Source organism: Tympanuchus pallidicinctus, unplaced genomic scaffold (assembly GCF_026119805.1).
Source record: "Tympanuchus pallidicinctus isolate F22 unplaced genomic scaffold, pur_lepc_1.0 scaffold16, whole genome shotgun sequence".
NCBI classification, from domain to species: domain Eukaryota; kingdom Metazoa; phylum Chordata; class Aves; order Galliformes; family Phasianidae; genus Tympanuchus; species Tympanuchus pallidicinctus.
This window is the reverse complement of record NW_026294679.1, coordinates 14,619,203-14,636,453: the sequence shown is the minus strand read 5'-3', so window position 1 is coordinate 14,636,453 and position 17,251 is coordinate 14,619,203. Positions and strand designations below refer to the sequence as shown.

Below are 17,251 nucleotides of genomic sequence, written 5' to 3'. Positions count from 1 at the left end.
TTTCTGGAAAGTTGAATAGGTCATCCAAATGACCGTACAAAGGTACGGACCCAGTTTGATCTGACTCTGCCATTAATCTGATGCAGCTTCTTGCCAGTGCTAAGGTAGCCCATTTTGTGGATATGAGCCTGAATGTGGCATAACCAGCACTAAATTCATTTGGACTCCAGCTGACACCTTGCAGATACATTGGAATGTATCAGCTGTATTGTACTTCCCAACACACATTTCCATTTCTGTAGAAAATAATTAAAAAAAAAAAAAAAAAAGGTTAAGAATAAAGAAGGCTGTGGTTGTTAACAAAAAGCAAGTGCCCCCACTATGTGGGGAGAAGAAGAAATTACAACTTACAAGATTTAAGAACTTAAATCTTTTAAAGATTTAAATCTTAAAGATTTAAAAACTTAAAAGTAATTCATTCAGATGTGATGATATGATTCAGAATTCACATTCTTACTTATCGGATTGGCACATACCATACTGTCTGAAATTCTGGTGCTTAACATTGCTTCATTAGATGCCTGAAGCCAGCTGCACAGAGGTGCAGGAGTTTTTCCTTGGATTACTCCAAGATAGAAATGCAGATGTTTAGCTGTATGGTCTCTTGAATGATTGCAGGCACTTTAGAGGTTGTGGAGTCCATGTGAAAGCTAATGCCAGTTTTCATGGCAGTGAGTTCAGCTTAATGACTGTTGAATTTCAAAGCCAAACAGATGTTGTGTTCCTTTTCTAAGTCATCTTTACAAAATTACTTTTACTCTATCCAGCATAAGAATGTTTAAAAAGAATGCTGGAGTGGAATGCTGTCTGCTTAGCACGGCAGGAAATCTGCTTGAAATACAGGGAATTCACGTCTGATTTTATTTTCCTCACATCCTCTCTCCTTCAAAGCAATTTATCTTTTTCTGTCTATAGATCTGCTTATTAATAGTACAAATTAAGATTAGGATTATGCAACAATAAAAGGACCATGTGCTCTTCCAAAGGTTTTGTAATGCACATTTAAGATAAAAAGAAGTAGGGGTTCATGTAGAGTCAGGGAATTAACAATGTATTTGTCAGCTTTAGGAAGAACCTCTCATCCACTCTTCCAATCCTCTCTCATTCCATTGATTCTGTATGTTGTATTTTGATTTATATATGAAAACTGCTTTACAAAGGTAGGCTAACATAGAATGCATGTGTGTGTGTGTGTACTTTGGGATATATTGCAAATAATATTTTTCTTGTGTATTGTTTATTACAGGGATAGCATCAAAACACTATTTCAGTCAGATTTTTTTTTTTTTAGTCAAGATGGTAAATGTGCAGTGTGTTTCTCAAGCATTACAAATTGCATTTTTCTTATTTAGTTAATAGCTTTATTTTGGAACACCACCTAAATGATTACTACTATTTTCTCTGGAGGATGAATGTTTGCTTGGAATGACTGGAAAGAAGACTTCAGAAGGCTCTTTTTTTTTTTTTTTTCTTCTGTTTTTGGAATCTGGGTCAGACGATACATGAATTCTAAGCAAAGCAAGCTATATGATGAGCACTGCTATTAAGACCTGGAAGCTTTCCAGGGTTGCATTTATAAGGAGAGATTCAGGTTTTTTTATGACAATGTCTTTTTGCTCCTGTAAGAAATATACCACATCTAGAAATGAATTAGGTACTTCTTAATGTAGAAATGCAGGTAATTGATGTAACTATCCTGATATCTATTCTAGATGTCACTCTTCCCCGCCTCAAGGCCTTTATATCTCAACTGTTGTCACGGTTACACATTGAAGCTCTTCTCCATGGCAATATAACTAAACAGGTTGGTGTGATACTTTCTTTAATAACACAATTTTTATTTAAAAGTAGCATTAAAAATGAAAGGCTAGTTTAACCTTCTCATATCTTAAAGCAGCTTTGTCAATGTGATTACGTAATTTGACATTGTACTTCTTTTTATCTTTATGGGACAATCATGGTGTCATTTTTTCCACTTCTGATTTATTAGGCTGTGTGCTCCCTTGTATTGCTCTTGGAAATTTAATAAAAAAACAGCTTAGATCTAAATATTTTAAAGTCTGTGCTACATGTTATTGCTGTAATGTGATCAGGCTGCATAAGGAATGCTGCAGATCCTGCTATTCCATTTGTAAGTACCAGGCTAACTAGCAAAGCTTCAAGAATCCATGATTCTGCTAAATGAATTGCTTTGTATGAAGCTGAGCAGGAATGTTAGTCCATAAAAAATAGCCCTCTGCTATCAGTTGTACCTTTGGGAGTAAAAAACAGAAAATGTTTCTTTTGTCTTCAACAAAAAAAGTTACAGTTGTAATTTGTGTCGGAAATTTAACCAAATACTTGAAAGTATGTACAAAACCAACGCCCAATATCTTTCTTATACGTAAAGCATATACGTTTTTACATTCTATTTGGAAGACTGGCATAGCAGTATTTCTCACAAGATGTTGTTATAGTAGCTCTGTGATGTTTCACTAGCAGGAGATGTTAGAAAACACTGCTAGTGACTGCTGAATGCATGTAGCACTTGGTTAATAACAAGGGAAAAAATAAAGTTTTTTTTCCCTTCCTCATTTTAACACGCTTGTATATGGAAGTCCTTGTGTTTTCTCTTTAAGGCTGCACTAGGAATTATGCAAATGGTTGAGGACACTCTTATTGAGCACGCTCATACAAAGCCACTCCTTCCCAGTCAGCTAGTGAGATACAGAGAAGTGCAACTTCCTGACAGTAAGTTAAATGGTTACTTCAAATTTTTTTGTTATACATTAAATCAAGGTTCTTGGTCTGCTAATGGCACTTTAAGATGAATAATACTCTCTGTTGCATGGAGTTTGTTTCAAAATCAGATTTATTTCAAATTATTTTAAACTGCAGATATAGCAAATTAGGCTGTGGTTTTATGTAAGTAAAATTATACACAAATATATACATATATTTTTGTATATTTGATTTCATTTTTAATTCATGTGCATAAGTTGTTGACCTTCAGTCTTAATTCACTCTGTATGCTTTATGGAAATAAGATCTCTCCCGTTGTACATTATGTGTAGAAGACATATTTGAGTAAGCATCATTCTTTGAGCACTTCCAGGTATTAAGTGAACATTCAGTGAAGGATTGTCCAAAAGACTCCCTTTATTTGGAAAAATAAAAGCTTTACACAAGTATATATTCTTTATTTCTGATATCTTCTCATAGTGCTTTTATGATTTTACTTCTATTGCGTGGAAAATGTTACATTTAAGAAATGAGCTTCAAGGAATTCTTGGGAGCTACACAGGAATGATGACATTTTTGGCTAAGCAGCCAAAGTCAATTACCCATAGCTGATCAGCAGTCTGAAAGCTACCATGTAACCGAAGAAACCGTTGTTACTAAATTATTTTTAATGTTCACAAAATCTTTATGATGTTTATGTTTGTCTTTAGAAACTGCATTCCAGGCAATGCAGTTCTGGAACTTCAGTTCCAAACTACTTGCTTGAGAAACAGCAAGCTTCTAGTTACTTTCTGATGTGTTCAAGCTATGTCATCTTGATGTATTAAAATAATGTTTTCTTTTCCTGTTACTTGAAAAGTGTGCATGATCTGTTAGTGGAAATTCTGTTTTAAAAGTCCTGAAGCATTTATTTTAATTGGACTCCACAAGTGATAGCCATTTTTAATACTGGACAATAAAAATATATGCTTTCTAAGTAAACAGTATGTATTCACTTAAATTGTAATCTGTTTTATGTTTATCTTTTAGGGGGATGGTTTGTGTATCAACAGAGAAATGAAGTACATAACAATTGTGGCATTGAAATATATTACCAGACAGATATGCAGAGCACTTCTGAGAATATGTTTTTGGAGCTCTTTTGTCAAATTATCTCAGAACCATGCTTCAATACTCTGCGCACTAAGGAACAATTAGGTAAGTATTCCCATAGTGATTATTGTCTGTATAAACCCAGGCATGCATATTCACACACTTGCATGAGACATGATGAGGTGTTCTTTCCCTGAACAGTGAATGCCATTTAAAGGACAAATGCTAAATGCAAATCATTTTAACTGCTGATGACTCAAAGGAATGTTACTGTTCACACATTCTAAACTGAGAATAAGCAAGCCTATTTCTTAACATTAGTCTTAAATATCTGAAATCCTCCCTAGTTTAAAAACAACAACAACAGAACAACTGTGCAGAATTTTTACCAGAAGGAGATAAGATCAATTCCTAAATTTTAGATCTTCTTAAAGAATCAGCAGCAGTTTAGTCTTTTCTGCTTGTGATCCTACTTCCAAGTGGAAGGATTTACAACCTCTATCTTAGGAATACAGCTGTGTGGGTAATGGTAAGCTGCAGTACTAATGAAGTAGTATTAACATGCGTTTCAGGTGTGTTAAGAATACAGCTGTCCACTAGGAAGAACAAACAATCATTATCTGAACCAGTAAGTCTAAAAACTGGTCAGGCTATTCCATATTGGATAACTGAAAGAGACAAGGACTTGCATAACAGTTTGCAGGATTGAAATAAGTAATACCATCAGATTTTTAGCATTTGTTTGTTTGTTTGTTTAGGGTTTTATTTTTTTTTCAAAGGTGAAAGGGATGTTTCAGTATAATGACTGAATGGAAAAAGAACATCAGTACCATTACAGAGTTACGAATTACCAGGGAGATTGGGCAAGATTAGATTTCTTGTAAGCTGCTAGAAGAATCTCACACATCTTATCAGTCTAGATATCTCTTGAAAGTAGGGCAGGACCCAGGTGGTTTAGCCAGTTTTTGGAATGTGTTGGTGGCAGGTTTCTTATAGAAGTTGGAGATAACTGTTAAAAAGAATGTGGGGGAAATCAGTGAGGAAGAACTATGCGCACATGTCAGTACAGAAACCAGTGTGGCGTGATTGCCAAAGGAGGGAGTTTACAAGACTTAGGAGGAAAGACAGCAGAAATACCAGCAAGAATCAGTAAACTCAATGAAATTGTTAGTAAGATCTCTGAGAAAGCTAAGGGAGAAAGACTGGTAACTCTTGACATTCTATTAGACAGTAGAGAAAGTATCTGGGACTCATTCAATAAATACTTCAGCAGTACAAGAAAAACAAAGGAAGGGAAAAGTAGTAGCTTTTTTAAGAGTTCAAGTATGATGAATTCTGTATTTCAAAAGCAAAATACTAGATACCTGGAACTAGAAATTGTAACTGAGAATTTTCAAATGGTAAGTGTGGTACTGGAAAAAAAAAAAAAAAGATGCTAAGTGTTAAACATTTCTTTTGGAAATAAAAGAGCAAGAAAATTACAGATCTGTCAGTTTCATTCTAATTCCTGGAATGCTATCAAACCAGTTGCAAACTCATAGAAAACAACTGAGAAACGATTACTAGGCAAAGTGGTGTCAAAGTAACCTTTTTTTTTTTTTTTAAATACTTTGCCTGTCTGACTGGGTGGTAATGGCACTGTTGTGGATCTCACCTCGATAGTATGAAAGAGGTGTAACATTCTCAAACAAGCTGAAGAGAGCACCTAAATTCAAAAAGCTTCATGTTTGGATGGAAAGTTGTGATTAGAAAATTAATAACAATGGTTCTCTATTGTCATCCAGTGTTACTTAGGATTTAAAATGTACTCAATAGAAGAGTTTAGGCTTACTAAATCTTCAGATTTCTAAGATGGAAGAAGAGGCAAGTGTGTGGGAAGACAGAATTAGAATTCAAACTTAGTTTGACATTTTGAAAATATGGCTTGAATACAGATAAGATGCAGTTGGGAATGTTTTGGCAGGAGTAACAGAAAACAACTGGCTACGTAGTAGTTATGTAGAAAACAATCACTAGGTTACTGTGGATCAGATGTAAAATATATATGAACTGTGTCAAGCTGCTGTTTAAAAGAAAAACTGGGATAGATAAAAAGAGCTTCCAAGATTCACAATATTTCTGTGCTCTTCAAATAAGGATTTTGAAATACTATGTCCAGTTTTGACGAAGAATCAAGGAATGATTAGAAAGCTATAAAACAACATCTACAAGACTGAAACGTGACAGATTTGTTACAAAAAGCGGAGTAAGACTAAAGAAAGGGTTATGTTCCTTAGGAAAGGCTCAGATAAGGTAAAGCTGCAAGTAGAAATGAAAGGATTAGTTTCCTTATATCGAATTGTTAGGATACAAGAAATAGTGCAAAGTGATTTCAGATCAGACTTTATGGGAAAATAGTAAGTTCCTGCTGTTGAGTCCAATTAAGCACTATAGTACAACTTGATTTCTGATTACCTAATACCGATGACAAATTTTCTTTTCTTTGTTAGTATGCTTCCTTTCTTCCACATCTGTATCAAAATTGCCATGTTTTGCATACTTAGTACTTGAACAAGGGATTTCTTTAAATCTGTTACTGTTCTTGTTTTGCTAAGGTTACATCGTGTTCAGTGGTCCACGTCGGGCAAACGGCATACAGGGTCTGCGATTTATTATCCAATCTGAAAAGCCACCACATTATTTAGAAAGCAGAGTTGAAGCGTTCTTAAAGACTATGGAGAAATGTATAGAAGATATGACAGAAGAGGCCTTCCAAAAACACATCCAAGCTTTAGCAATTCGTCGTCTAGACAAACCAAAGAAGCTGTCTGCAGAATGTGCTAAATACTGGGGAGAAATAATTTCTCAGCAGTATAACTTTGACAGAGGTAAGAAAGATTATAATTCCCTTAAATTCCAATGTTGTAGTTTAGATATGTTTGTAGTCTATGCATAATTTCTATATATTTTTTTGTGATTTCAATCCTGTAGGCTACATTTCTTCATTCTGAGATGAGAAAAGTATCTCATTTGTGCAGCCCATGCTCTCAGCAGTAGAGCATTTAGTAATAGAGGATAATCCTGCTTCCTGGTGTTTACTATATGACAGGGACAACAAGTATTTCACTGACCTTCAGTTCTTTCCTTTAAGCCTCTGTGAGAGGAGGAGTAGGTCAAGGATTGGAAGTGGCTTGGATGCAATTGTTAATGTTGTATAAGCTTAACTTTCTTTCTGTGATGTTCAAACACCTCTATTACGTATGTGCCTAACATCTGACTGAGATGCGTTCAAATGCACTTTGACATTCCTGACAGTGTAGACATGAATTCGAATCCTGCTTACATTGTGCAGTTCTGTCGTGAGAATGAGACGAAATCAACGACAGTGGCAACAACAGACTTAGCCAACACGGGACCTGTCTCAACTTAGAGTAGGCCTAGTAGAAACGTGAATTATTTTTTTAAGCCACAATGCTTGGATGGTTATAAGCTTGTAGAAGGTTGATTGAAATCCAGCTTCTGCTGTTCTTACTGAAAATGGACAGGCAATTTTTTACAGTAATATCATAATACTGTGATCCTACATGCTGCTGAAGTTGTATTTTCCCTTTTTTATCAGTGTTTTTTTATCAGTGTCAGAAAATTTTAAATCCTAAATATCTAGATATATAAGTAATATTCTGAGTTAGCTTTTATTTTCTATCACTAAATGATATATTTTGAAACAAATCTAATTTGATTTTCTACAATAAATACATGTCTTTTTTTTCCTAAAAGGTGATGGATAGGAGTTTTAAATCTAGTTTTTATTTAGCTCGTTATATGCTTTCTAAAATGTCTTCTGTGAAGAAAGAAATCAATGCTTAAATGATTTTAGGTTCTTAACTTTAAAAAATACTTACAGATTTAGATATAGATCAGCCTTTCATCACATTTTCATGTCTCAACTCTTACTTAAAGCTATAATTTTCCATCTCTCATGCATAATATGCTGCCTACATAAGACTCACTCTGTATCGTGACTTCTCTTTTGCTTTACATGCAGAGTGTCAGCCTTTCATAGCAAGTTTTTTGTTGTTGTTGTTGTTATACTAACTGAACTGTTGTAATAATGAAAAATTTCAAATTGCTGTCTGGCTTGGTTTTGAGAGAATGAGAGATACTGACAAGATTTCATGGCTGAGTTTAAGGACTGGTGTGAGAACTTGAGTACTTTTTTGTGTCTGCATTTTTTCTCTGCTTTAAGTCTTGCTGTTTTTACCCTACTTGGATCCATCTTCTCTGTCTAGAATTTCTTACTGTTAACTGTAGCCATATCTCTCACATCTGAATTCCACTAAACTTGCTATTTTGCTTGAGTATCTTTAATTCCCTTCTGCCCGCTGGGAATTTGATTTCATTAAATGATTCTCAAATGACTATATTTGTCAAAGCACAAATGCGTATTCCAGCCTGAAGAAGTGAAAAAGTTTTTGAGGTTTTAACATTATTATTACTTCTGCTGTTTTACATCAGACTTTAAAATACTGTCATCATCATGTTTTGCTGATTTTTGAATTTCCTCCCTTTAGAACTTCGTATGAACTACTTCCTGTATGCTTCACCAACTTATTAGCTGCGTATTCTTTCACACACTTTCCTTTCTTGACCTATCTGCTAATCCTAAGAAATGCAAGCATACCTGTAACAAAAACACTCATTCTTGAGTGATATTAAATTTCTAGTTCATTACAATTGAATTTATGTAATCTGATGTAGCTACTGAGACACACTTGTCATCAAATATCTGAAAGGTGGTTGTTCCTTAAGAAATATGATTTAGGCTGTCACTCTTCATGTTTATTTTCAAAAATTCATGCCATCTTTCCTAACTGTTAATTAAAAACTCTGCAATCAGTCTGCATTAGAAATAGGTAACACTGATGTGAAGATGACATAGAAAAGTAGAAGCATTTTTTTAGCTACTGAATAAAATACAATGCAGTCAGTATTCTTCAAACGTGCATTTTTTTTTAGTAAGTCCAATCACAAAGGCTGTTAGTTAAAGTATAATTTTTTTCCAAGCTTCCATTGACACTTTTAGTGGTACAAGTGTTAGCTTTTAAGTTAAGAATGAAAAGCATATCACTTGCAGTTAACTGCAGGAAAGAATAAATACTTAGAATTAGTGTGCTAATAACCAGCTGTGATTTGCAGACTTGTTCTAATTTTTACTATTGTGCAGATAACATTGAAGTGGCATATCTCAAGACCCTGACCAAGGATGATATCATACAGTTCTACAAGGTAAGTTAGTCATGTAGTTTAATACTACTTGGAAATTCAATTCAAAATTGTTTCACTTTTGTAATCTATCTGTGTTTATCCATTTCACTACCAGGGTCATTCTTGCATTAGCTTTTATCTGTACTAGAGATCCAATGCTTTGAGCAGTAGATGACAGTGAACCCTAACGTGTGTTTTTCATAGTATGGTGGCATGGGTGAAGAAGCACAGCAAACAAACTTGGAAAATGGAATTCCAGTAGCTTGATAACTTCAGCAAGTATGCGTGTTCTGTGTTTGTGGGAATTGATACTTTTTTACTTACAGTAATGCTCAATAAATGATTAACCAGTACTCCAGAGTAGAAATAATTCTAGATTGGTGAGCTAGTCCTGCTGAGTTTAATAACTGTGCTCAGGGTGATGTACTTCTGAAAGTTTTGCTAGGGTTTGAGGTGGTAATCCTGATACTTTGATAGTTTATAGCTGAATTTGCTACTTCCAGGGTTTTTGTTGGTTGTTTTATGTATGACTGGTTTGAGTCCCAAGTAGTACATGAATTTTGTAAACAACTTGATTCTAAAATGATTCAAGGTATGGACTACCTTAAGTAATGCTTTAAGGGATGTCTCAAAATTCACCCTCATGTTAAAGCTTAAATTAAAATGTAAATGCTGTCATTCTTTTAGAGATTATATATTTGTGATGGATACTTTCCACAACTGAAATAATTGATATTGTTTACTCTAGGTGTTGTTGGCAATTGATGCTCCCAGAAGACACAAGGTTTCAGTACACGTCCTTGCAAGGGAAATGGATTCCTGTAAGTACTGTGCTGAATATAGTATTTAATCAATTTGTGTTCAAGCAAGTCCTAGCTAAAAATACTCTTGTCGTGTTATACAAATGTACTTCAAGAAAAATCCAGCTTTGGAGAGTGCATACGTTGGAAAGGAAAAAGAATTTCTTTTTTAAATTTTCTTCGTATAGGTGCTTCAAATTTTCTAGTTGACATTTGTGGTCAAAATCTTCAGCCATTCAAAAGCATATTGATATCATTAAATAGAACAATATTTTGATGTACACCTAAAACTCCAAAGTTAGAATTTGCAGTTATCAATAAAATGATTGCTTTCCTAACAATCAGAAAAGGTCCTCAATTCATTATTTAAGCACTCTTAAAGAAAAAGCAAATATAAAGTAACCCTCCAGGAATGTCAGATGTTGCATTTAATATAACTTGAGGAAGTCTGTTTAGGTTTTGTTTTCAAATATTTTAGATTATCTGTACATTGTAGACTCTACTACTCCATTTTAGAATTCCAGGAGGAAAAGGCTAATAGTGTTTCCAGTTAATAAACAATAAATAAATACATAGAGAGTGAAAAACTTATGTTGTTTTGTGCTAATTTTTTACCAGTTCATGCTAGAATTAAATTTTGGCATGCATAGCACTGGTGTTGGAAATAGAACAGAAGGAAGCAGATAGCTGTGTGCCTCTTATGAAACTCTTTCCAGTATCAGAATGATTTTTATGATACCACGGAAGTCATAATTCTTCAGCTGAGTAAAGGAGACTTGTTCCAAAGTATCTATCCTGGGGAATCATTGCTAGCTAAATAGAATTAGCTCTAATACTGTGACTGACTTTAGAAAACTTTATTTTTAGGAAGTAACTATATTGCCAAGTGGTTTATTATTCACTTGGAATGGTATCTTCTTGAGCCAAGAGGAGGGAGGAGCCCTCCCATGAACCAACATGGGAGGAAGCCTAACAACTACTTAACTCTTACAGTGGTTATAGTAAAGCATAGCCTTCTCTCCATGTATTCCACATCTCCTAAGTCATCTAATTTGACAATTGGTCTCTTTTTCTGCCATGAAATAGAAGCTGGGACTTTAATTAATTTCCTGTGAGTCCAAGTGAAAATTCTTGGGAAGAAATGCAACTGCTGAACAGGGTAACATGAAGGAGGCTGAAAAGACTCCTAGGGAGTTTCCTTCCTCATGGAGGCAGATGCATTTCCATGGAGAGTAGAAAATAATAAGAAGCAGTAGAGATGTAGGAGATTAGGATGCTGGAACATCTTGAACTCCCAGTGTAAAAGTTAGGGTTGAAACTTGAGTTTGGAAATTGAGGAAGGAGGATTTAAGAAACTGCATAACATACATGTGTGAGACAGGCTTATTGGATTTAATAAGTTTGTTTGGGACTGGAGTAAGTAGAGGGTGCATGGGACAGGCAGGAAAGACTTGGGGTTGCTAAACAGGATTTGGTATATGGAGTAATCTCCATGTCTCCATAAGCATGTCCTACTGAAGGATTCTTTTTGGAACACAGATGTGCTGTTATTGCATATATCATTGGCATTTAATACTGTTCACATAATTTTTACTGAAATATAGTTTTAAGTATTTATTTTCCAGTACATCAGCTCTTTTTATTGCTACATTCTCCGTGCATGTAAGTAAAATGAAAAAAAAAATAACCAACAAAACACTGCCTCAGCATGTGTTCTCAAGTAAAATCAAGGATTAATCTGCTTGTATTTTTAAAGGTAATTATGACTAGAAAAGCAAAAGCTTCAAAAAACTTATTTAGAGATAACTGAAAATTATTGTCATCCTGTGTTTTATGTCTTGATCTGTCCAATTTGCTATATGAAAGGCACTGATTGAGTTCTGGTTCTGAATTAATTTTGATGATATTAAATAGGCCCTGTTGTTGGAGAATTTCCATGCCAAAATGATGTGAACTTGGCACCAGCACCACCACTACCACAGGTAAAAAGAATCAACACATAAAATCCCAGGCTTTATTGAAGAAAGTCTAGAATTCTTGAATACAATTACAGGGAGAAAGTACAAACTTCTTGACATTTATACTTTTGCAGGTTGTTTTTTTTTTTTTTTTTTCTTTTTTAGCTTTTTTTACACCTGCGTGGTTGTCTTTAATAGCAGGTTTTTATCATTTTCTTTTTTCTTTTTTTAACCATCTATGCTATTAACTTTGTTCCTTCTGTTCGTAGAAATGAAATCTAATAGAAGTAGGTACCTCTTCTGAGTGTCTACACTACAGAATAAATACAGATTATGATTGTCTGAGCTTGTGTGTTAGGATGTGTGAAGTGCCAAGAGAAGGATGGATATGCATGAGTAAACTTAACTGTTCAGAAAACAAAACACCTAACTGTCTGGTCATGATGTTAAATGATGAAATATTCCTGTGAATGTGGATTAATATACCCTGTGAATGAAGCAGTTTGGGAAAGTCTATTCATACAAGTGTTATTGACTCAGTGTTGCTGTTTGTGTAAGTAGGTGCAATAACACTGGGCCATTCCTGGACCTCAAATGAGGTTGAGGTGAAATTGCTTGAAGAAATGTGTTTGTCCCAGTAGGTGATTCTTTTTGCAATGCAGTTGTAGATTTGTGTTCTTCTTAGTGCTAATAGGTGAGATAATCACCATGATAGAAATTTCTGTGTGAATTAAATATGGATATACTTGTTTTGACTTAAGTGTTAAAAAGTGACTTTATTGCAGCAACTACAAATAATAGCTCATTAGATTGCTGTTATTTTTACAAACTTAACTCTGCATTTTCTAAATTACGTGATGTAATTAATAATGCAACCGCAGCATTACAGTTACTGTTTTAAACTATTTGGAGTAGATATTAACCATTCATTTCAGAAGTAATGCCACTTTAATTGGGAAAATTCTGTAATATGAAATGTTGAATCACTGAAAGAAAACAAGACCTGTGTATATTTATGTAGTTGTAGAATAACTTGTGGGGAATTTCTCGCTCTTCTGATTAAGGATAATTGAACAGACTTTCTTGCATACGCTTCTTTGCAGCCAAGCGTGATTGAAAATATGACAGAATTCAAGCGCAGTCTGCCACTCTTTCCACTGGTGAAACCACATATCAATTTCATGGCTGCAAAACTGTGAAGAACCTCAATGGATGAAGAAATGCAAATGATCAGCACTGATGTGGTTTCAGGGGACTTCATGATGAACAAAATTATTAAAGACTGTTAGGATAAATGGTTCTGTCCATTATGAACGTCCCAAATTCCTTCTTGGTTCATTTGACATTAGATGTGTGTTAGGCATAGAGAGTATAGAAAAATCAGTTGTGGTCATGTGTCATTTATATTACAGACAACCTGTTGAAAACCAAAATCAACTGAAACAGTAATAATAATAACAACTTGTAGATGCAGTATATTTTTGAAATAGTGAACCCCTTCAAACTTTAATTTTGATAAAATAAGCTTCTGGAGCAAACAATTGCTTGAAATATCCTCATTATTCCTGAAAAACAATCAACAACATTTAGTAGCCCCAAAATAATCTTCCTGGGATCTGGAGGAGGGTGAGAAAAGAATGGGATGGGGTCAACAATTTTTCTTAAAATAGAGTTTCACATTTTTTGAAGTGCTGTGTTGAATGTGACTTTTAAAATTGATCCTTAATGCAATCAACATAACATGTTTTCTATTTAAGTTTGGTGAAAACCATTGGAGGGAAAAAAAGAGAAATTGATAACATAGTAATAAGTGAAAGAATTGTCTTAATGAAAATAACTGAAGATATGGACATGATTTTAATATTTATATATAAATTTGGGGACATTTTATATTAAAACTCGTGAAATGCTGGAAACACTTCAACAGTCCAACATAGTTTTGTTGTCAAAAGTGTTGTCCTAGTATTGTCTTGATAATATCAATATCCTCTTCAGTTTTTCAGTGTTATTCTGAATTGTTTCCATATGATGTATAAGATACTTTATTTGGTGTTATTTTTGTTTTCAGTTGTGCATAGACTGCATGAGTTCTCCACCAGTACAATTTGCCTTTCTTGTTATTAGGTCTCAGTCAAGTACTTACTAGTGCAAATAACTTTAAGCATGAGTCAGTTCTTGACTGCAGAACAGACAGATGTCAAATACAGGCTCTGTAAGGAATCAGATTCATTATTTTTATGATACATCTTGTGGGTCCTTTTTGTCCTTCAAGAGGGCATTTGAGATGGAGCGGTGCTGGTATAGCAGTACTGGGTTAGCAGAAGTCTTGGCAATGGTGTGCAGTTCAGGTTACATCACAGAATATTCCTTCCTACTCCTTTTAAGAAGATTGTATGAAGCCCAAGGATGAAGAATAATGCTGAAATATTGTATAGATATTTCATAACTTAGTAAAATGTTAATACAGTGTTCAGTCTTCACCAAGTCCACTGCCTTCTGCAGTAGTCTTCCACTTGGGACAGCAAATCAGGGTAAACTCCCCAAATAGAAAAAAATAAGGGAACATCTTACTAACTTCTCTTACAAGTTTAGTGCATGAAATTGAGTGTAATTATTCAGACAGCATGGAGGATGAAAAGCACTCAAGATGTAAAATCTGTTCATAATGAGCCCTTGCTATATCAGAGGTGTTAGTGAGAGTTTGCTTCCTACTATAACCTAAACTGAGGCCCTGACATAGAATGTGTGTCGTGTGTGTACTTCAGAGTCCTGGAATATTCAATAGGGGTGTTCCTGTCGTTGAGTCAGTGTTGTAGTAATGCTGGCTTTGAAAGCAGTTAAATGAATGCTTTAAGGGCTTTAAGTTTTGTTTATTTGAGGCTGTACTAGCTGAATTGAGTATATTTAAGGTGATTTTAAGGCTAACAGGACATGTTTGAACATCTCTTTAATAAATTTGATGATAGTTTGTGATGTAACCTGTTGCCAGGAAAGTCCACTAGCACTTTTTGTAGCCTGAGGTGAAAAAAAAAATCGGCCATGGTATAAGCAAAAACAGTACAGGTGTCTTTGTTCACCATGTTTTTTGTGGATCTTCCATGTAAAACAGACTTTTGACTCTTTTGCTTTTGTTTATAGTTTTCTCTTAGTAAAAATATTTGTATTATATATATATTAAAACTTCTGACAGCATATTATAAAAATATATATTTTGGGAATTAGTGGTATTTAAACATACCACTCTTATGGTGAATAAAATCAAATTGCTTCTGTAAAAAAAAAAATAATAATAATAATAAATATATATTAGTGGAAGTACTATCAACTCTTAACAAATATATAAATGAATTGGAATGGCAGTGTACTTAGCACAGGCTCACAAATAACATTTTCCCCAGGAAAAAATGTGGAATTGTAAAGTTCTGTGACTGGATGTGGAAGCACATGTAGTTTTCCAACAACTCTTAATTGCTTTTAAGTGTTCTCCAGCATTTTAGAGTTTCTGAGTTTGATATAGCAGTAAATTTTGATAAACTCAGGCATACTAATGGGTTCATCATAATGGATCCAAAGCTGCAGTGTCTACAAGCAATAAAAACTACCTAGGATACACTGTAATTCAATTTTAGTGCTTGTTAATTAGTTTATGTAAGAAACCATAAATTATTATTACATAACTGTAATTTTTGCAAGTGCTATTTTAAGCAGTTGATGTGGAATTGGGTGCACGTGACACAGCCAGTATGACAGAGTGCTAGAGTTATTCTGTTTACAATAAACAATCTGAATTTAACATTTGGAGTTCTTTTTTCTTTTTTTTTTCTTTTTTTTTCTTTTTTCTTTTTTTCATACTGGTAATGGTACATCTCTCATATTTGAATGTTTTTTTACTATACATTATGATGCAGTTTTGCAGTTTCTTGGACTGGTTAGGCTGAATGGAATTGCTGGAGAACTGTTCTCCTTCACTGCTATGGTGTTTCAAAAGAGTTCCCCACGTGTCTTCCTACACCTCTAAGGCAGATCACCTGTGTTGCTCCCTGAGTGTGAAAGCTTTATAATGTGAAGTAGAAATATTTCCATAAGACCAGATTTTAATAATCAAATCTGAAATTGTAAATACAGATCATCACTGCAGCCACATTTAATCTTGGCTGGTGCAGATTTACTTCAGTGTTGCTTTTGAGAAACTACATTCTTAGGTCATCTTGTTTTATGCACACCAAAGGATTACTTGCAGAAAGTTACAGAATAAGTGTGACTGTTAGAAAAATAAGAACCGTGAATTCTGAAGGCAAAGAGACAGGATTTTTTTATCCTTGGCTTTGGCAAGAAGTGGCTGGTAATTTCATCACTGGAATCAAATGCTTGCAAACCACCTGGAAAATTATTAGTACCTAAAATTAAGGCTCTTGAACTACACTGTTATTGTTAGAGTACAAATTGGTACAAATCTTAGAACATCAGCTTTGTTATCTTTTCTGAAAAAAACAAAACCCAAGCCATCCAAATATAGACTGTCATGTTTAGCAAACAAAAACAACAACAAAAAAAGAAAAACAACAAAAACCCCAACAAATGAACCAAAAACTTGAAGTGTGTTGATGTGTACAGCCCCTGTATTCATTTTATTGCACTCAAGAGTAATCATAATGTGTGGAGATATCATTATGTAGCTTTTGAACTTCATTTATTTCTAGCTCCTGTTCTAATACAAGACCAGCAGAATTCCAGTCTTATCTTCACTCTACCAGTATGCTTTCCCTGTAGCTCCACTGTAAAGTGAAAAATCCTTATATTCTGTCTTTATTCATACACTTTTCCATGCTTTTTTAATAAATGACCATTGAACTTATATGGTCAACTACAATTATACCTGGATCCTCTCCTTGAGCTGATAACTAATTTGATATTCAAATCCAATTCTGAAATATATATATATATTTATTTTAAATGTTATAGATACATGCTACACACTACAGGACACATCTTTACTATTTAAAGGGAAGAATTGCTTAGGTACCTTTCTGACCTGGTTGCCAGGAGAGATTGTGGATGCCCGATTCCTGGAGGCATTCAAGGCCAGGCTGGATGTGGCTCTGGGCAGCCTGGTCTGGTGGCTGGTGACCCTGCACACAGCAGGGGGTTAAAACTAGATGGTCATTGTGATCCTTTTCAACCTAGGCCATTCTATGATTCTGTGATTTTTCATGTAGTTTTAAAAAAAGCCTAGCCTATGTAGATTCTGCTGAAGCATTTCAGAGTCTACTTACTATTAAAAAATGCAAGTAGTAGTATATATTCTTGGTAGAATTTAATTTCAGCAACATGTGAATCCTGAATTTCAAATGGAAAGAAGCAAGCGTGGTTAAAGCCAAAGGCACAGTAACATGGGAAATGTCACAATTAAACCCATGTAGTTGAGCTCAAGCATAT

The 17,251-nt window shown here is 34.4% G+C and overlaps 1 protein-coding gene across 4 annotated transcripts in view; it reads left to right on the top strand.

The window, feature by feature from the left end:
- IDE (insulin degrading enzyme) overlaps positions 1-15,608 on the top strand; it is a 52,827-nt gene extending 37,219 nt beyond the window's left edge. For 3 of the 4 annotated variants that reach the window (XM_052677902.1, XM_052677900.1, XM_052677899.1), the window contains exons 18-25: positions 1,713-1,804; positions 2,619-2,730; positions 3,751-3,918; positions 6,408-6,680; positions 9,017-9,078; positions 9,806-9,878; positions 11,772-11,839; positions 12,919-15,608. In XM_052677902.1, coding sequence (XP_052533862.1) covers positions 1,713-1,804; positions 2,619-2,730; positions 3,751-3,918; positions 6,408-6,680; positions 9,017-9,078; positions 9,806-9,878; positions 11,772-11,839; positions 12,919-13,014 — 944 coding nt within the window. In that variant the 3' untranslated portion in view covers positions 13,015-15,608. The remainder of the gene's footprint in view (positions 1-1,712; positions 1,805-2,618; positions 2,731-3,750; positions 3,919-6,407; positions 6,681-9,016; positions 9,079-9,805; positions 9,879-11,771; positions 11,840-12,918) is intronic. The other variant, XR_008205283.1, reaches the window with a different exon arrangement.
- The last annotated feature ends 1,643 nt before the right edge of the window (positions 15,609-17,251 follow it).